This window comes from Aedes albopictus, chromosome 3 (assembly GCF_035046485.1).
Source record: "Aedes albopictus strain Foshan chromosome 3, AalbF5, whole genome shotgun sequence".
In the NCBI taxonomy this organism is placed as follows: domain Eukaryota; kingdom Metazoa; phylum Arthropoda; class Insecta; order Diptera; family Culicidae; genus Aedes; species Aedes albopictus.
Genome location: NC_085138.1, coordinates 85,487,234 through 85,507,609, shown reverse-complemented (window position 1 = coordinate 85,507,609; position 20,376 = coordinate 85,487,234). Strand labels below are relative to the sequence as shown.

General features: G+C 44.7%; 1 protein-coding gene across 5 annotated transcripts; it reads right to left on the bottom strand.

Moving 5' to 3' along the window:
* Positions 1 to 239: 239 nt before the first annotated feature.
* LOC109404871 (uncharacterized) lies at positions 240 to 14,188 on the bottom strand. Of its 5 annotated transcripts, none has more exons than XM_062859497.1 (10): positions 13,715 to 14,188; positions 11,404 to 11,703; positions 11,158 to 11,341; positions 9,960 to 10,129; positions 9,302 to 9,878; positions 8,648 to 9,046; positions 7,191 to 8,459; positions 2,963 to 3,171; positions 2,362 to 2,790; positions 240 to 2,258 (listed from the first exon to the last, which is right to left on the bottom strand). In XM_062859497.1, the coding sequence occupies exons 2-10, from the start codon at positions 11,494 to 11,496 to the stop codon at positions 2,145 to 2,147; spliced, it is 3,444 nt and encodes a 1,147-aa protein (XP_062715481.1). In that variant the 5' UTR covers positions 11,497 to 11,703; positions 13,715 to 14,188; the 3' UTR covers positions 240 to 2,144. The 5 variants fall into 5 exon arrangements, with proteins under 5 accessions (XP_062715481.1, XP_029728507.2, XP_062715482.1 ...); XM_029872647.2 differs by lacking the exon at positions 13,715 to 14,188 and adding an exon at positions 13,418 to 13,671; XM_062859498.1 differs by lacking the exon at positions 13,715 to 14,188 and adding an exon at positions 13,418 to 13,670 and having other exon boundaries at positions 8,732 to 9,046.
* Between the last annotated feature and the right edge of the window lie 6,188 nt (positions 14,189 to 20,376).

Sequence of the window (20,376 nt, the reverse complement as noted above, 5' to 3'; positions counted from 1 at the left end):
GGTTGCACGAAGAGAATGTGATTGCTGATGCACAGAAAAGTATGGATAGGAACGATATGCGGAGATTTCAGGCAACAATCAATGGCGCGAGGCACAAGACTGCGTCAGTGTCCGCTATGCGAAATGACTAAGAACGAAATTTGCTTACCAGTTCCAATGTAGAAAATAGAGGATTCTTCAATGACAATGAAGACTTTACCCAAGGGCTGTCATCGTGTCATAAAATAAGAAGCCTCAACTTGAAAAATGTCAATATCTTATTATTATTTCCAGCCTATTCACGTTGTAGACGATTACACAAGTAATATAGTACAGGCATTGTTTTAGTAATCAACGGAAGCAACTTTAGAATTTAGACCAATTATTCCAACCTAGCAAGTAATAAGGTACAAATATCCTGTTTCCTAGTAAAATTTAGCGTATCCAAATTAGTGTGTTTCTTCCAAAACGGAGTTGTACCAAAACAATATTAAAACCAACAATCATCGCTCGACCGTATTACGCTAAATCATCAAATAAATAAGTCTCTTCAAGTAAAATTTGTCCTACAAGATAATTTGTTAATTCAAAAAGAACTGAAATAGTGAACGATTTCTAGGTTTACGAACCCCACGCACGTGGGACTAATATAATACGAACATCGAGAACAGTTGTTTTAGGGTTTAGAACTTGCATTAGAGGGGGTTTTCCGATCGAATTGAGTTTGATTTTAAGCTGCAATATACAGAGCGAAAGTTTTAAGAACCAAAACATGACACGTTCAAGCTTTCTCGCTCTCTCTAGGGATAAAGTTCACAGTAACAGTTGAGGGGCTTTTTGCGCAACATAAAACTAAGCATATCATCGTAACTCGTTCGCTCGCTTTCTCGCTCTCGCACCGGTACGGTATCCACATCGATTACGCTACACCGCGGCTGGGAATCGTTTTTACACCTATAGGACCTATCTGAAGGAGGTTGCTTATAAAATTGAAAACCTTTTCCGTGCGTCTGTATACTGGAACGTCGTCGCGATTCAACGCCTTCCTGTTGAAATCTGGTAAAATTTTATGCTCGAGTGCTGCAGTCGATCCACTTTCCGTTAGCCAATATTCGATCGATTCGGTATTCTTACGCGGATAAAACATCTAATTATATACCGTCTGTAGTTGGGAGCCTCTGGTTGATGGCTATCCGACTGATTGGATTCTAATCTGATAGGTTTGAGATTTCGGTTTTTTCTTTCTGATAATTTGGATAAATTTTTGATTAGTGCATTGACAACCTAAGCTGTTGCCTTAATAATTATATAGGGTGACTTCACCCTTCATTTTCGGCAGCGTTGTTCTCTTCGACATGTGAGGTGTCGGTCACTTGACCGTATAAGTCTTGAGGCAAATCTAGATTTCAGCCGATTTTGGGAATCATCCCATGACGAAGAGAGCAAAGTTGTCGGAAACAGCATAAGTTTCTCATCCCTAACTAATATGTCAGATATATTTCGCAAAATCGTATAACATTTAGCCACAGCTTTAAAGGCATAGGTATTCAAACCATGCTGAGGGTTCGATTCTCGGTCGGTCAAGGAACTTTTCGTAATAGAAATGTTTTTCTTGGTCACGATATATACATGCAAAAAGGTCATTGTCAGAGGAAGCTCTCTGCTTATAACTGTGGAAGCGCTCGCTAAGAAGCAGGCTTTGTCCTATTGGGCTTGTTACGCCAAGAAGAAAAAGAAGAAAGACCTTTAAAATATTTTTTGAGGCATCCCGAGTCTTTGATAAGTTAACGATGAAATTCAAGATCGTTTATTATTAACAGATTCTATTGAATATAATTAGACCAAAATCATTTCCAGAAGCTTAGAGGATCGATAGGTAAAAGTTTTGAATCTTAAACGTATAAAATGCAATGAAGGAAACTGGTCAACAACTCAAGTTGACAATGCACTGCTACTTCTAGGTATTTATGGAGCGGACAGACACAACATGGAAACATCTCTAGTAAACAACTGCCTCAACCTCTTTACCGTATGTTTCCATCCCGCGTTCCGACCTCCCTCTTGTTCCCGGAAGCATGTGCCTAAAAGTTCGCCTGAAACTGCCCAAACGGTAATCTACAGCTGTCGAAAGTTGCAAATTGATGTATGGACAGCGTTTCGCACTGCTAGTTGGACTCGATCGACTGGTCCTGATCGTCGTTGCCCAGGGTGATCATCATCTTCTCGTCCGAGCTGTCGTTACTGTCGGAGGACGCTGAGTGGGCCGAATTCGCCACCTCCTGCAAGATAAGACGAGATTGGTATGGGGAAAGCACACACAACTCACAAGAGAGTTAGTCAATCTACTGAGCAAAGCTAGGAGAACTAATTCTAGATAACAACCTGCGCATTGTTGAGCTGTTTGATGCTGTAGAGTGGCGGTGGAGCTGGTGCGCCCTGCTGCTGGGACTGCAGCCCTATCAAGGGACCACTACCGGACGCAATCCAGACAATTCCCGTCCCGTTTGCGTTCGTCACGGCCACCGGCTGCATCTGTCCGGCAGCGTGGCCACCGGCGACCATGAGCCCAACCGGCGGTCCTGGTCCGTGACCCGACATCGTCACCGCCACCGAAACGTCTCCACCAGGTTCAACGACAACCGGTTCCAGCTTCGGTTTGATCAGATGATGGCTAACCACTTCGGGCGCGCCTGGTAGGGAGTCGTCATCGTCCTCGTCTTCGTCATCCAGATCCTTCATATCGTCATCGGCCATCTCCAGATCATCTTCGCCGTCGTCGCTGAGGCCACTCGATTTCATCGAATCACCCAACTGCGAGGTCGTTCACAAAACATACGCATAGACACGTGCAAAAACAAAGAAAAAGACAACTGAACCATCTACTCGCTACTGGGGCACTCCCTCGACGCGGAAGAGCCGCAGACCACTTCTTCAGAGATAGAGCAAGATCACGCACACATGCAGTGGCCAAAGCCGAACTTACCTCCAGCAGGTATCGTACGTGGTCCTTTTTCAGTTTGTTGTGCGTCCGGATATGCTTGGAGAGGTGATCGCTACGCATGAACTTCTTGTTGCACTCGGGACACTGGAAGCGCTTCTCGCCGGTGTGCGTCCTCCGGTGTCGCTGCAGTTCATCGGACCGTGTGAACCGCTTGCCGCAGTACATCCAGGAACAGACGAAAGGCCGTTCACCTGGGGACATGGAACGAATACTGATTGTTTGACCAATGTATATACGCTGTGATTTGCTCCGTTCTACTATCCGTTTAAAGCTATAGATCCCGAATAGAAATTTCAGTTATGGTGGTTTTATTGTAATTCTAGATTTGGTTTCAAAGCATTCATAAAACCGAAGCACTTTCTGGACGGTTATTACCAAGCGTCAAAGTCGAACGCCGCAGTTCAACGTCGAGCAACTGCGGAACGTAGAAGTGGCTCAAGACTACGCGCAGCAGTTAGTAGATGGCTGGTGGGATATCCGATCCGCCATAGGTAGAACCTCGGCTGCAGTACTTGGCGCCGTGATTCACAGAAACGACTAGTACGACGCCGAATGTGAACAGTCGGAAAACGAGAAGAATTCAGCATGGGCGAGAATGTTGCAACACCGTACGAGGGCGAATGAGACACGTTACAGACAGGCGCGGAACAGGCAGAACTCAGTCTTCCGGAGCCTCAGAGTCCGTTAGCAGGAAGAACGAGATCGCGAAGCGATGAAAGAGCTCAAGGACACACGGAAGTTCTACGAGAAGCTGAAAATGTGCCCAGACAATCACGGGAATCTTCTCATGAGTGAGCGTGAGGTGGTCGAGACCGAGAGGTGGCGACAGCATTACGATGAGCACCTCAATGGCGACATTGCAGCAACTACCTAAGGTGGCGTTGTAACAGATCTAGGAGTACGTGCGCAGGACGAAAGACTTTCGGCAAACCAACCTCCAAGAGATCGAGGAGAAGGTTGGCCGATTGAAACAACAAAGCCGCTGAAACAGAGCGAGTTACTAAAATACGCTGGAGAAGCACTGGTGAGAGCACTACACTGGGTCATTACCAAGATTACCGGATGGAAGGTATTGTGTGTCCCATCTACAAATAGGGCGAGAAGTTGGATTGCTGGAACTATCGCGCGATCACACTACTGAGCGCGGGCTACAAGATACACTCTCAAATTTTATGCCGCCGTCTATCACCGATTGCAAGAGAGTTCGTGTGGCAATATCAGGCTAGATTCATGAGTGAACGCACTACAACGGACCAGATGTTCGCCATCCACCTTGTTTTACAGAAATACCGCGAATACAACGTGCCCACATCACTTGTTAATCGATTTCAAATCCGCGTATGATACAATCGATCGAGACCAGCTATAGCAGATTATGCACGAATACGGATTCCCGAATAAACTGATACGATTAATCAAGGCGACGATGGATCGAGTGATGTGCGTAGTTCGAGTATCAGGGACACTCTCGAGTCCCTTCGCATCTCGCAAAGGGTTACGCAAAGTGATAGTCTTTCGTGCTTGCTGTTCAACATTGCTTTAGAAAGTGTAATTAGGAGAGCGGGGATAAACACGAGAGGAACGATTTTCACGAAGTCCGTTCAGCGGCTTGGTTTCGCTGATGATATTGATATTATTGCTCGTAAATTTGAGACGATGGCGGAAACGTACATCCGACTAAAGAGTGAAGCCAGGCGAATCGGATTAGTCATTAATGTGTCGAAGACAAAGTACATGATGGCAAAGGGCTCCAGGGAGGAATCATCGCGCCCGCCACCCCGAATTTATATCGACGGTGATGAAATCGAGACGGTTGAAGAATTCGTGTACTTGGGCTCACTGGCTCAGAGGCGCATTGTGGCAGGAAATCGTTCTTACTTTGGACTCCGCAGAGCTCTACGATCGAATAAAGTTCGCCGTAACACGAAGTTAACCATCTACAAAACGCTGATTAGACCGGTCGTTCTCTATGGGCACGAAACATGGACCTTACGTGCAGAGGACCAACGCGCCCTTGGAGTTTTCGAACGGAAGGTGTTGCGTACCATCTACGGCGGAGTGCAGATGGAAGACGGGATTTGGAGAAGGCGAATGAACTACGAGCTGCATCAGCTGCTGAGAGAACCAACCATCGTCCATACCGCGAAAATCGGGAGGCTACGGTGGGCGGGTCACGTCATCAGGATGTCGGATAGCAATCCGACTAAAATGGCTCTCGAGAGTCATCCGACCGGTACAAGAAGACGTGGAGCGCAGCGAGCTAGGTGGGTCGACCAAGTGGAGGACGATCTGCGGACCCTACGCAGAGTGCGGAACTGGAGACAAGCAGCCATGGACCGAGTGGAATGGAGGCGGCTACTATGTACAGCAGTGGCCACCCCGGCCTTAGCCTGATCGGTAAGGTAAGTAAGGAAGTACCTTCAACCCAGCAGCAGTTGCATCGTGTACTGTACTGATTACACGCACCATGAATAAAAACACGCTTGTGGTACACAACGTGAGCGTGATGTCGCTGAGGGTGTCCGAAGACTCGAGTGCTCGAGGGTTATCTAGAACGGAACTGTGTCGATCATTGACGTTACTTTTTTTAGTCTTGCTTTAACAGTTCAAACTAGAGAGTATACGATGGCTGTACTCACTGCGATCACCTGGTAGTTCTCAGACAGTGGGCGGACAAAGAAGTGACCAGACCAAGCCCTCACAAGTGGAAGACATCATACTTCAACGACGATGTATTTGGGAAGACGCTCCAGCGTGGGCAAAACTTACTCAGTAACAACGGTTCACTGGCCGGTGTACTGTTGGACTCAAGGTATTGTGAACCTGCAACTCATCTATCTACAAGCTAGACGATGTATGCAGCGAACACGCACTGGCGAGGAGCAGGATGAGAGACAGGTGGCGTCTGCGGCTGCCAAAGTCTGCGTCTGCGCTGAAGCCCAAGATAAGGACATTCAAAAAGGGTAGGACCTTTGTCAGAGCGTCAATACGAACCCATGGGATGATGTCTGCAGGATCATGATGGCCAAGATACGAGGTCACCGCGCAGTCTCCAGAGATGCTTGAAGTTTCATCGAGGGACTCTTTTCTCGACATGACCTGAGTCTTTGGCCGCCTTTTATAGAACCGAGCTGTAGACTGGAGCAAGCAATAAGGGGAGGGTCACCCATACGGAACTTGAAGGACTTGCAGTAGGTAAGGCCCCAGATCCGAACGGTGTTCCGAACCTGGCCTTGAAAGTAGCCAATGCAGAGGCTCCCGAGATATTCAGATCTTCTATACTGAAATGTCTGGACAAGGGGGGCTTCCCAGAGGTCTGGAAGCGGCAGAGCCTGATCCTATTGCCAAAGGCGGCGAAATCACCCGGTGACCCGTTGGTATCTAGACCAATGTACTTGCTCGACATGGCGGGAATGCTGCTCGAGGGGATCAACCTCAACAGATTGTTGAGGTACACCGAGGATGTAGATGGTCTCTCGAGTAACCAGGCCGGCTTCCGGAAGGGGAGGTCAACCACGATACATTGTCGGTTTTGAAAGCTGTCGAGATGGCTCTCCAACAGCTGAGAAGAAAGAAAATCGCTACTGCATTACGACCCTGAGTATTGATCCTCAACGTTGGGTAGATATGTGGTCGGATTCGACCCTTCTATCGGACTGTTAACCACGAGAAAGACTCCCCAGCCTAGTATGCCGTCTAGTTTGGATCCGAACCCGTATGGTATAATTCTTTATTACATCAACGTAGCTAGCCCCAAAACGACTGGCAACTCTCAGGTCATTTTGACAGATGTAAAATGAGCATAAACAGGACAGCAACAAGATCGATAAAGTAGAATATAGGGCACTGCATGAAATTATCTCCTTCTCTTTCACTCTTACAGAAATTTTGTAAACAACAAGGCCAAGAAACGTCAAGATCCCATACAAAATCAAAACAGTGCGGTGCCCTATATGATCTGTCTTTTTTTGTGCATGTGTGTGGTCTGTCAAAATGACCTGAGAAGTGTCACGGCTAGCTTTGTTGGTGTAATGAAGAATATGAAGTCCCCGGTTAGGTCAGGGGTTGGAGTTGAGTATTTGCTATCAACAGCCCAATAGACCTAAAATTAATCAATGATTGACCACATGCTCTTATGAATACTAAAGGCTACTACACCTCAATTTCTATTCGAGATACCAATCATAAACACCCCCCGCACCCAACTCACCTGTATGCCACCGAAGATGTGCCCTCAGATGGGACGTTTTTCCGTACACCTTGTTGCACCCGCTCACATGGCAGATGTGCTGCTTCTTCCGATCCGACGGTCCTTCGCCTTTCGTTTCACAGTTCGGACAGGTGCAGGCCACTCTCCGCACCCGGGGTTTGGGCGTTTGTTCGTTATTACTCCCCGATCCGTCTCCACCTCCTCCTCCACCCACACTGATATTGACGTTCACCGAGGTCTGCGTCGTGGGGCTCAGAATTTCGCCCTTGATCTGATGACTCCCGGTTATGTTGGTGTTGATCATCGTCGGTTGCGAGAGTGAAGTTACCACCGTGCTGCCAACACTGGTCCCAGTGGCACCAGTGCTGCCAGCAACGCTGCTACTTCCACCGGACGCCCCGACGGCGGCTGTCGCTGCCGCCGTCGAGACCGCCACCACCGGTTGTGGTTGAATCGGAATCACTTCCTGCTTGATGAACCACTTACCGGGGTCGCTTGGATCCGGCTTTATATTTGATAATTGATGCGCCGCTGCCTGCTGAAGGGATATAGTTTGCCCTGTTTGATTGACCGGGTTCAACTGAGGCTGCGACGCCGCTGTTTGCGGTTGAACCGGTTGCATGAAATTTGTCGGGATCACCTGAACGTTTCCGATGCCCGGAATGTTTTGTACCGGGATCGCTTGCAGCCCTGGGATGTTTGGCATCTGGATGATATTGGCTGCGTTCTGCCGCAGCTGCGGCAGCGTGTTGGTAGGTATCACAGTGATCTGCTGCCCGACTTGCGGGCCAGCAATCGTTATAGGCTGCGGCTGAGGCTGGGGCTGCGTTTGACCTGGTTGACCGTTGTCCTGACTAGCTGCCACGCCGGATTGTACCGCTCCAGCTGGCAGTGACGATACCAGTGGATTTCCGGCAGTGATTGTGGTGGGTGCTGCGGCTTGCGCCAAATTCGAGGGTTGCTGGAGGATTATGTTCTGCGGGGCGGGCGTTGGTTGCAGACCAGCTAGCGGATTCAGAGAAGTCAGCTGCACCTGCTGAATCTGCCCGCTGGGTGTGATTATGTTAGCTACTTGCGGAATCTGCGGTATCACTTGCATCTGTGGCTGGACTAGAGCCGAACCGATTGCTTGAATTGGCACGTGGACGGTCTGGTAGACGGTTTGGCCATTACCGGTAGAGATCGGTACCTGTACCGGTATGGTTTGCTGCATAGGAAACTGGACAACCTGCGGCATAGCACCAGCTGGTCGAACTTGCACGTTTTGACCTGCAGAAGCAACGAATTAAGTGTTAGCGATATACTGAAGGGATCAGCTGACCCGCCACCGAAGAAAAAAATAACGATATAAGTACATGCAAAATGATTCGAATAACTCAACAAACATCCGAAATGAGAGAGGAACATAAGCGAATTGTACGGGAAACAAACAGAAGGTGATCGACAATCGGAATTACCTCCTTCCAGTTTAATGGTAGTTATATTGTTAGGCAAAATACTCTGTGCGGTAACAGCTGAAGTTGGTACTTGGATGTTGGTACCGGGAATGGTAATGGTAGCCGGCTGAACATGTTGGATTTGCTGCGTAGCAGGTTGCTGAGTTTGAACCTGGACCTGCGTTTGCGCATGCTGTGTATGCTGTTGTTGTTGAGTTTGCGATTGCACTTGCTGACTTTGGGCTGAGTTTTGTTGCTGATTAGCAACGGCTGCGTTCGCGGCAGCTACCTGCTGTTGCTGCTGTTGTTGTTGTTGGTGTTGCTGTTGTTGTTGCTGTTGCGCTAGAACATTTGCCGTATTTGTCGTACCCAAGGGGATTGTTATATTAGTTCCCGGGATAGTAAGCGTAGCCTGACCAGCTGCATGAAAATACAGAAAATTCGAGCGATATGGTTGGATGTGGTTACGTGCGTGCGGTAATACGAATTTTGATAGGTTCAATGTGTAGAAAGATATGGTGGATGTAACAGAAAAGCATGCTCTGCTCTTATGTTTTACTTGATCTTTTACATATGGTGTACAATAAAGCGTTACAATGTGCGATTGATGATACGAAGAACGAACAACGCTTAACATAAACCACACCTTTTAGCATAACAGCAAATATTACTTACCATTGGGAAGCTGCACTGCTTGCGTCATATTCTGCAGAAAGTTCGGAACTATTCCGTTTGGAGCACGAATCAGTTGCCCTGACGGAGTTATGAAAGCCTGTTGACCGTTGATTTGAACCGCCTGAGCTCCCGCCAGCTGATTCCCCTGGATTCCTCCGGGTACGAATAACGTCTCTTGCCCATCGACGTTGATGGTTTGAACGGGCTGAATCATCTGGAACAGCCCATTCGGATTCTGAATGATCTGCCCGCCCTGAAGAAACTGCTGCGGCAATCCTTGGAGGTTCAAAATCTGCGGTTGTTGGATCTGGGGCGGCGACGTGACAAAGGTTTTCACCGGTGTTCCTACGGGAGTCGTAGTCGCCGACGATACCTGCACCGGAGTCCCATCGGCAGTGGTGATCGTATTCAACTGATGCTGAGGGAGGAAATTTTGCAGCTGCTGCAATGTGATCACCTGCGGCTGCTGCTGAGGAATCTGCGTGAGTTGTTGAATCTGCTGAAGCTGCGCTGGCTGCGATGTTTGCTGTTGTTGCTGCGGCTGCTGCTGCTGCTGTTGGGCCTGCTGCTGTTGAGCCTGACGAGAAGTAAGGGGCGATCGTTGATAAACGGACATCGTGAAGTGATTGGTGAAAGGCTGAGGATCATACAAACTCACCGCTTGAGGTGTGGATTGTGACTGTTGTTGATTTTGTTGTTGTTGCTGCTGCTGCTGCGCTTGTTGTTGTTGAGTTTGTTGTTGCTGAGCAGCTTGTTGTTGCTGCTGCTGAGCTTGTTGCTGTTGTTGTTGTTGTTGTTGTTGTTGTTGCTGCTGCTGCTGCAAGGTTGCTGTAAAAAGATAGGTTTTCGTGTTGATCATATAGGCGAGGGACGCGCGGAGGAAGGGTGGTGGGTAGGTACTTTCTAAAATAAAAACTTTCATTTTTATGAGTGTAATCAGTTTCGAACCTTTTAATTCCGCCCTAATTGCTTATCCTTTGACAGATACGCGTATTTCGACTACCACTTGTAATCTTCCTCAGTGTAAGTTATAGTGGATAGGCCCATATAGCCGAGGCGGTAAACGCACGGGTATTCAGCATGACCATGCTGAGGGTGACGGGTTCGATTCCCGGTCGGTCCAGGATCTTTTCGTAAAGGAAATTTCCTTGACTTCCTTGGGCATAGAGTATCTTCGTGCCTGCCACACGATATACACATGCAAAATGGTCATTGGCAGAGGAAGCTCTCAGTTAAAAACTGTGGAAGTGCTCATTGAACACACGCTGAGAAGCAGGCTTTGTCCCAGTGAGGACGTTACGCCAAGAAGAAGAAGATGAAAGGTACGAAACTAATTACACTCATTCGAAGAGGGTATTCTGCTTCGAGGGTTCGAAAATGCTTTACAAGATTTCATTTTTAGTAAACATCCATGCCGCACAGAGAATGTGTAGCAAACGCACATTTTTTTAAAATTGCTCGTACGCTCACATTTTTGCAAAATATCAATATTTTTCGGTATTTGAAGATGGTTTATAAACCCAGTGAGGTTGCCATATAGAAATTATTGCAAAATACATGCTCATGGGAGTGAACGAGCTGATTTTAAAAAATGTGAGTATGTGCGGCATGGATGTTTACTAAAAATGTGCAGGCAGAACACATTTTTGAGCGTAGCCGTTTTTGCGTGTAGGTTGTTGGTGTTGTTTTTTGTCGTTGATTGGTGTTGTTTGGGTGTTGTTTTGGTGTTTTTTGAAGTGGCAACACCACAACATCGCAACCCAGCAATGGGCAACGTTGTGTTGCAACAAAAAATCGAAGATGGCCACCCGGCCAAATTGGCGATCTATGTAGATAACCTATCTTCTTAAACTTACCTTGCTGTTGTTGGTGCTGTTGTAATTGCTGCTGGTGCTGCTGCAACTGTTGTTGTTGCAACTGCTGTTGCTGCAATTGCTGTTGTTGCAACTGCTGCTGTTGTATTTGCTGCTGTTGCATTGCTTGCTGCTGCGCAGTTTGCGGCTGCGAAGCAGCCATAATAGCTGCGTTGAGTTCATTGCCCTAGAGAAAAAAAATGGCGCATTTATCGAAAAGGTTGAAACTGGGAAACACCAAAAACTCACCTGCAATCCCTGGGCTTGTAGTTGCGCTACAACCGAGGCGCTGACGACTCGTATCTCTTGCCCGGGCGCTAGATTGCCCTGCGACCCGTCCATCAGGCGTGGACGTGAATAAGTAAACTCTATGTTGACAAACTATTCCGCTTTTTCTTTCGAATTATCATTATTGCTACTGTGTATAGACAGGTGATAACTACGGTATCAGATTCGTTGTTCGGGGCAGTCTCTTGGTAGTCTTAGTTTGATTCTATAACTTTCGTTCGTTTTCCATTTACATCAGTACTATGCTAGCTGATCGGCTCACTGGAATGGATAGTATATACATGGTACATGTTAGTTTCATATTTGTAAATCTAAAATATAACATTTAATGCATATGTACAAGTGATTTTTGGGAGATAGGCTGTGCCGTGAGAAATATTATTACTTTTGCCAATTATCAACCAATACACTCTAAATTATTAACCTATGGTAATTCGAAAATGGTAACTAACAGATATGTACCGATGATTACGATAAGGAGCATGATTATCAATGTTGAAATGACAATTGTCAAGTTCACATGAAATTCGTAATATTTATCGGCACTGAGGGTCTGTTTCAATTGGCGAATTAAAATTAATTTTTACTTAAATTTGACAGTTCGACACTTAAGCTTGACAGTTCTCCTAAGGAAATAATTATCGAATTGTCAAGTTTTAGTGAAAATTAATTTTAATTCTCCAATTGAAACAGACCCTGAGTGTGACACGTTTCTGGGCCCATAAACTGTTGAAACTGATCCATTAGGTGTCTATAATTGATTGATAACACTCACTCAGAACAATATCGAGATATTTGATTGACATTTTCATAGAAAATGAACTGTCGTCTTTATGTTTTATCTAGCGGAAACACAATTGAACGAAAACGTGATGTGAGGTAACTCAATATACACACATAAATCGTTTAGCTGAATGGCATTGTAAAGACATTCCATCACTAACCCTTTCCATCGCACAACACACCTACACAACAGCGTATTGTTTACAATCATCAAACGAAATCAACAAAACATTCGCACCGCCACGCACATTGGTACAATCGAACGCGACTACACGTGACACTGGCAACTCGCAACAATCGCAACCCGCGCACTATCTCACGAGACTAGAGTGAGCATCAATTTTCCCGGTCCCACCCCAAAATTATGCTGCACTCGGTTGACCATTGTCGCACTACTCGGTCCGCTTCGGCGCTGGTGCTGATGGATCGATGCACCCCCAGCGAAACAGAGCGAGAGCGAGAGTGTATCACATTTCAAAGGGGTCGTGAGCGAGGCAGGAGGGGTGTCAAACCGGCGAGGAAAATGTGCGTACCGGCGGCCGACCGACAAAAGCCGATCGCAAGCATGCTTCACTGCTTGGATTGGAACCACGTGTTCGGCTAACCGGCGTCGATGACGAACGGGAATCAAAACAAACCGAACAGGATCCGAAGAGCTGGCGTCGCTTGTGTGCGTGTGGGCCGTCTTGCGGGAAAGAAATGGCACTACGATAGAAAAGGGCGGAAAAGGTCTCTCAGTTCAGCTCTCGCAAACGAGAGAGAATCAGATTGAGCACCACCCTGTGGCAAAATCGATTACTACTCGAAAACGAGGAGGCGGGGACCAGTATTGCAATTTGCTTTCGGCTCCATGTGAACAACGCAAGAACAAAGTCATGCGAAGCTTGAACCGGAGGTCAGTTATAATGCACTTTTTCATAAATACAGAGCAAATTTTAATGAACACGTATGAAATTTTTGAAGGATTCGTATGAGAACTCTACATCGAAACACTGCATGTAAAATTCAGTTTAATCCAAATACATTTGGAAACGTCTTGCCGGAGACCAAAATTTTCTTTCCACGACGGCAGATCCAATATGGCGTCTGTCTTGGCCGATTGAGCAGTTTGATTAAAATCCATTTTCAGGTCACTTCACGGAACATTCCTGGCACGCATTCATAAAATAAGCACTATCGACATTAAAATCACCATTTGGAGGCTGACTCCGGGGCCGATTCAAGCACCAAACGGGCGTATTTTGCGCCTAATTTTGCAATCGTCGCGCGGTTCGTTCACTTAGAAATTAGAGCGAGACACTGACAACTGACGTCGACTGGCATTGGCAGGGCGAGTGAGAGAAACACCCCGAAAGCCCCCGCCCAGGGGAGGGTAAATATGAAACACCCACCAGAACGATTCCCACTCGCCAATATTCACCGCCACCGTTATTCACTCTGAGATTTACAATAATTGCCTAGAAAGCCAAAGTATCAGAACAACTCATACCTTCGATGGAACCGGATCATCGGCCGGGTCCCGCACTGTAGATGCTTCCATTAGCTTCACTATAGTCACTTCCTAATCCAAAACTGGTTCCAATCGATTACATCTCACCAAAATAATGTTATTTTCGTTCATACACACCGGGCCCATACAGTTCTACCATTGAAGAGTATTCCATGTTCACTTATCTTGCAACGTTTACACAACCATAAAACAAATGAATCACTAGTATGTGTGCGTCTCAGACTTTCTTTATCCGAAAAGTTATTAATTCTACATTCAAGAAAACAAATTTCCTTATTCATTCAATCAAAATCCATTTATCTATTGGTCTAAAAACAAAGCAAACTACGTATTTTGTCATTGGACGCCACTTTTGACAGCTGCCGACTCCAATGGATGACGTTTTCAAGCCGCGAAACACGGCGACAAAAAGATGATGCCTCCTCTGGTCGAAGAGGTGTGTGGCTTCTGCTGGTTGACTCAGTAGCAAAGTGGGAGAGCAAGAGAGAGAGCGTGCGTAGCCACTCCGCCTCAGGCACACATACATATTAGGTGTTTAAATAGGGTCGTTCACTAGTCGAATTCCAAAAGCAATTACACTAGATAAGTGGGTTACAATATCGATATCTACACCAAATAGTATGTAAATATTGTGTACCACATTAGTGGCATGTTATAGTTACACCCCAAAATCGAATTGTTAATGGTAGACAACCCTATTCTAATTAAACTGGGTTATAAAATCCACTTCAAATCCCAGTAGGCTGAAGAGAGTGAGAAAATTATCTGAATTTCTCTGAGAAGATATGCTCAATGAACTGGATGCGGCGGTACCCTCTGCATTCACAGAAAACTGTACATGCAACATAATTTAGAGGCAGGGAATGCTGTCCCGGCGAAGTAATATCGCTCTTCTCGGAATTCAAAGCATGTTCGAGCTTCACATGACTCAATCTATGTTGACTCGATGGTTTTGCTTTGACTAATCTTAGTAAATATGACTTAATGTGGAGGTTTTCAACATCTTGTACGGAAAAAGAGGAATACAAGAACTTTCTGAATGTTGCTTGCAAAATCAGTAAAACGAGAATGAAAAATCACAATCGAAGGTGGTTCTTGAAGTCTCATTGCCGCTCGAGAGACGCCGAACTGAGAGTAACCGACATCTCTTTTCCCTTTCATTCCAGCAAATAACAAAGCCCAAACAACCATTCGATAAGGGAGCACCAAAAAAGATGCCACAATCTGCTAAAAATTAGACACGATTTTAACCTTTTGCTTTTCTAGTCCATTTTCACATATCTAGCTTGGTACCTAATTGCCCATAACGTAATCCTCGGACGCTCCCCCCACCATGATTGCTGGTGTGGCAAATATCAAACGAATCCTCACTCGCTCTCCCTTCATCACGCTTTTTAGCCTACTGCTGCAACTGGGAGGGCCACTAAACAGTTTTCCCACATCTTCAACGCCACCCGCTTCCGTAAACCAAAGCAAGCATAGAAAAGCCAACAACATGGTAGGTACACTGTTGCCACGTTTTCCCCTTCTGGTGCTACTTGCTGGTCCGCGATAGGCCTCGACTTTTAGAGCACTAAGGACGTTTTTTTCCTGTATCCCAGAATACCGGTGTCTCTTTTACTCTTCCGGCCCCTGTTTTGGGGATTGTCCATTCAGCTGCGGTACACTCCAATGCACGCACAGCAGCAGTTTGGCCCCTTTTGCCTGCCGCGAACTATTTCAACCCATACCATACCAAATTAGATAGATTACAAACTGGGCAGGACTGCATGGGCCTCTCGCGCTCTTCTCCTGCCCTACGCTGATTACCAACGCGTTCGATGAGGGATAGTGCCTCGAAGATGTGAGCTGTGCCTCGAGACCCTAGTAAATTTGCTCTCACATTTAAGGTTGAGGAACCGAACTGACGATTGTGGGTTGGGCGCTGGACCATTTTTGATAGAGACTGCTATTTAGGCATTTAGCGTTATGAGAAAATTTATTTATTACGGTCATTGCTTTCGAGATTTCTAGACTCCCGTCCCCTTTCTGTCACGCTAATTTTCAATACTTAATACACGAACCACGACTGTCACTTTTTTCTTAATTGAAATTAATTAATTGCTTTGCTTTGCTTTGCTTTGCTTTGCTTTGCTTTGCTTTGCTTTGCTTTGCTTTGCTTTGCTTTGCTTTGCTTTGCTTTGCTTTGCTTTGCTTTGCTTTGCTTTGCTTTGCTTTGCTTTGCTTTGCTTTGCTTTGCTTTGCTTTGCTTTGCTTTGCTTTGCTTTGCTTTGCTTTGCTTTGCTTTGCTTTGCTTTGCTTTGCTTTGCTTTGCTTTGCTTTGCTTTGCTTTGCTTTGCTTTGCTTTGCTTTGCTTTGCTTTGCTTTGCTTTGCTTTGCTTTGCTTTGCTTTGCTTTGCTTTGCTTTGCTTTGCTTTGCTTTGCTTTGCTTTGCTTTGCTTTGCTTTGCTTTGCTTTGCTTTGCTTTGCTTTGCTTTGCTTTGCTTTGCTTTGCTTTGCTTTGCTTTGCTTTGCTTTGCTTTGCTTTGCTTTGCTTTGCTTTGCTTTGCTTTGCTTTGCTTTGCTTTGCTTTGCTTTGCTTTGCTTTGCTTTGCTTTGCTTTGCTTTGCTTTGCTTTGCTTTGCTTTGCTTTGCTTTGCTTTGCTTTGCTTTGCTTTGCTTTGCTTTGCTTTGCTTTGCTTTGCTTTGCTTTGCTTTGCTTTGCTTTGCTTTGCTTTGCTTTGCTTTGCTTTGCTTTGCTTTGCTTTGCTTTGCTTTGCTTTGCTTTGCTTTGCTTTGCTTTGCTTTGCTTTGCTTTGCTTTGCTTTGCTTTGCTTTGCTTTGCTTTGCTTTGCTTTGCTTTGCTTTGCTTTGCTTTGCTTTGCTTTGCTTTGCTTTGCTTTGCTTTGCTTTGCTTTGCTTTGCTTTGCTTTGCTTTGCTTTGCTTTGCTTTGCTTTGCTTTGCTTTGCTTTGCTTTGCTTTGCTTTGCTTTGCTTTGCTTTGCTTTGCTTTGCTTTGCTTTGCTTTGCTTTGCTTTGCTTTGCTTTGCTTTGCTTTGCTTTGCTTTGCTTTGCTTTGCTTTGCTTTGCTTTGCTTTGCTTTGCTTTGCTTTGCTTTGCTTTGCTTTGCTTTGCTTTGCTTTGCTTTGCTTTGCTTTGCTTTGCTTTGCTTTGCTTTGCTTTGCTTTGCTTTGCTTTGCTTTGCTTTGCTTTGCTTTGCTTTGCTTTGCTTTGCTTTGCTTTGCTTTGCTTTGCTTTGCTTTGCTTTGCTTTGCTTTGCTTTGCTTTGCTTTGCTTTGCTTTGCTTTGCTTTGCTTTGCTTTGCTTTGCTTTGCTTTGCTTTGCTTTGCTTTGCTTTGCTTTGCTTTGCTTTGCTTTGCTTTGCTTTGCTTTGCTTTGCTTTGCTTTGCTTTGCTTTGCTTTGCTTTGCTTTGCTTTGCTTTGCTTTGCTTTGGGACTGTTCTCGAACCCCAAAATCCGTTACAGAATCAATCGAACATGAATAAAATGATGTCATCATTCCTTAATCAGCAAAACCTAATATAACATGGCGACCGTGACAGGACGAATGACGAAATGCCAAGCGAAATGCACAATTGCGAAAACAATAATTGTGTCAAGTAGATGTCTACGATTCCATGGCCGTGAACTATACTGTTTAAGTTATTACTTCTTCTTATTCTTATAATTTCTGGCTATACGTTGCCACTGGAATCTGGCATATCTCTCTATAAATTAGAGTTCTTAACATGGTTCTTAAAGTTCTTAAATTAGTTATTAATTGGAATGCATTTATGCCATTACATGATTTTTTGTATTGTGTGGCAAAATGAGAATCAAACCCGCCGTCTCCGGATTGGCGACGCAAACCCTTATCCACAATGCTAGCTGGAGATCCAAGGTATCCAAATCCGCTCAAAATAACAAAGGGTTTTGCATTCGACTCATTGATATTGTAGGTACTTACATTTAATGAGGTAAGGAACTTTAGACTAATCCCTTTTTAATAAAAAAAAAAAAAAACATGGGGCACCCTTGTACAGAAGTACCTAAGCACAAACGTGATGTTATGAAAATATTATCAGGTCTGTGTTACTTGGAACAGAGCTGATAATCGTCGCCGTCCGAGTACAAAAGTCGACGACGAGAACGAAAACTAAACAATCATCGTTGCAATTGTATTTCATAAGCCTATGTTGTCGCGTCTAACTCTATGTGATTATTAGAAAAAAGTTTGTATCTGGGATCAAGCGGTTTAACACACGCCGACTGGAAGACGCTATGGTGAAAAGGTCCTTCGTCGAGGAGCTGAAGAACCGTGCTGTGGATATTCTAGAAAAATGGAAGCATAGAAGACCAATGGAGTGCTATCAAGAACGCCTTCATCGTCACCGGCGAAAGTAATTTGGAAGGCAGTAGATCACAGATGACCCCTTCAGGAAGAGAGAGAAGCAAGCAAACGCTAAAGATGCTATAGAGCGAGCGAAAACACGAGGAGACAATGCCAGGACAGCAGGTTTCTGAAGTCAGTTTAACTTAATAAGTGTTTATCAAGTACTCGAAAACACAGTTGCGCTAAAACTGGACAGTTACATACCAAATGATACAAAGTTCCATAATCGGATTCACAGCTATAACATACAAATGAATCAGCTTGCTGAATATTAGCCATGTGGCAAGTCAATGCTTTGAACAGCATGCTGCAATTCTGCTTAGACAGATTTGTTAGATACTTCGCCACCCCTGGAGATGGTTCAGTACAATACAACTTTGTTTGACGTCGTTACTTCAAACTATTCCAAGATTATTTGTACTTAATGACAGCCCAGGTGTCAATCCGAAGCTTAACCTAACACGTCGATATCGGAATAGCTGGCTCTGGGCCAATGAAGTCATGTGATGCTCCAGAGTACGAACTAATTCATCAGCCATTTCATTTCCAGCGATGGAAGAATGGCTAGGTACCCATACAAGGTTAACAGCATTTGGTGAATTCAGTTCCTCGATTTGAGTTCGATAAGCGAGAACTAATTTTGACCTAGAATTGGCCGAAGCAAGGGCTTCAATAGCAGCCTGGCTATCTGAACAGAAGTATTTGACTTTAACCATTACGTGCTGCTGAAATGCTGATTGCACTCCACACATAAGAGCAAAGAATTCAACCTGAAAAACGGTGCAGTGTCTACCAAATGAGTAAAACTGATGTAGCCTTAGCTCACGAGAGTAGACACCAGCACCTGCTCGACCTTCGAGAAAGGAGTCATACGATGCCGTCTGAAATACTTCTTTTGAGATAATCAGATGTCCACTCTTCCCGGGAAGGGAATTTCGTGGAAAATGTCCTATATGGAAAATTACAAACAATTTTAAGATCACTTGGAGCAAGGACAACTTTGTCCCAATCCACCAAAAATGGAAACAACGAGGTGTGTGTTGATCTGCGGTTCAAAGGAGTGTCCTGAGTAAATCGAGCACCGATAGGCGAAAAATGCAAGAAAGTGCTTCTTGTTTAAGATGATTGTGTAGTGGGGCAACGTCAAAGAGAACTTCGAACGCTGCCGTGGAAGTTGAATGAAACGCTCCAAACATTTGATGGCTATGTACATCCTTTGGAGATGACCTAATTTTGATTGGATTGTACAAAAGTTGTGTAAATCCATTTGATATACTTGGGTTTAAGACCCCAAGTTATACCAAAGGTTTGCCGGCATTGTCCGAAGGCAATACAAACTTTCTTGTTTCTGAACTCAATGTGAGGTGTTCAGGAAAGCTTGGAATCAAGAATGACTCCAACGTACTTTACCTGTTCAGTAACATTGATTTAAGTATCAAAGAGACGTAAAGGTCGAACACCATTACGGTTTCGCTTTTCCGTGAAAAGAACAATAGATGTTTTACTCGGATTTACCGAAAGGCCATATTGGCGACACCAACCCTCAACTACCTGAAGAGCGTTTTGCATCAGGTCGAAAAGGATGCTGATGCACATACCGACTAACAATGTTAGTTAGTCGTCGGCAAAATCATAAGTAGGAAAACCGAGATTCCACAAAAGTGGTGATAAGACTCCCCCTTGGGGGCATCCACAAACACTCAATATCCTAATCGCCGCTTGACGCAATATTGAGAAGAGATGTCAGTTTTTGAGCATTTGGTAAATCCAATTGGAAATCATTGGAGATATACAGGGGATAAACAAAATGATCGGGACAGGCAAAATTTTCACTTTTCAAAAAATGTTCAATTAGCTGTAACTTTTCGAAAAATGCATAAAATATTCCCAAATTTTTCAACTAGTTGTGTATCAGTTGACAAAATTTGTAAAAGATCGGACAATTATTCACGAAGTTATAAAGATTTTTGAAAAAGGTAAAGTTATCCGATAGCCAACTTTGAGCTGTCATATCTCCGGATTCAATGAACCGAATGTAATGAAATTTTGACCAATAATGACTTATATAATGAGCTATGAAAAAACATTGACTTAACTTAATATTCTTAACACGGAAGAAAATTATAACGATTAGATTATTTTTCTAATAAAACACCAAATTATCCAAAACATCAACATCGTTTTAAAATTCAAGATGCAAATTATAGTTCATTTAGTTTCCCTCTAATTAATTTATATATAAATGCGTTTTGAAGGAAATTAACAACAT

Coding starts and splice junctions, on each gene's coding strand:
- LOC109404871 (XM_062859497.1), bottom strand. CDS start 11,496: ATGGACGGGTCGCAGGGCAATCTAGCGCCCGGGCAAGAGATACGAGTC. Junction 9,047..9,301: donor AGCAGTGCAGCTTCCCAATG/GTAAGTAATATT, acceptor ATTTTCATGCAG/CTGGTCAGGCTACGCTTACT. Junction 2,259..2,361: donor AACAGCTCAACAATGCGCAG/GTTGTTATCTAG, acceptor CTTATCTTGCAG/GAGGTGGCGAATTCGGCCCA.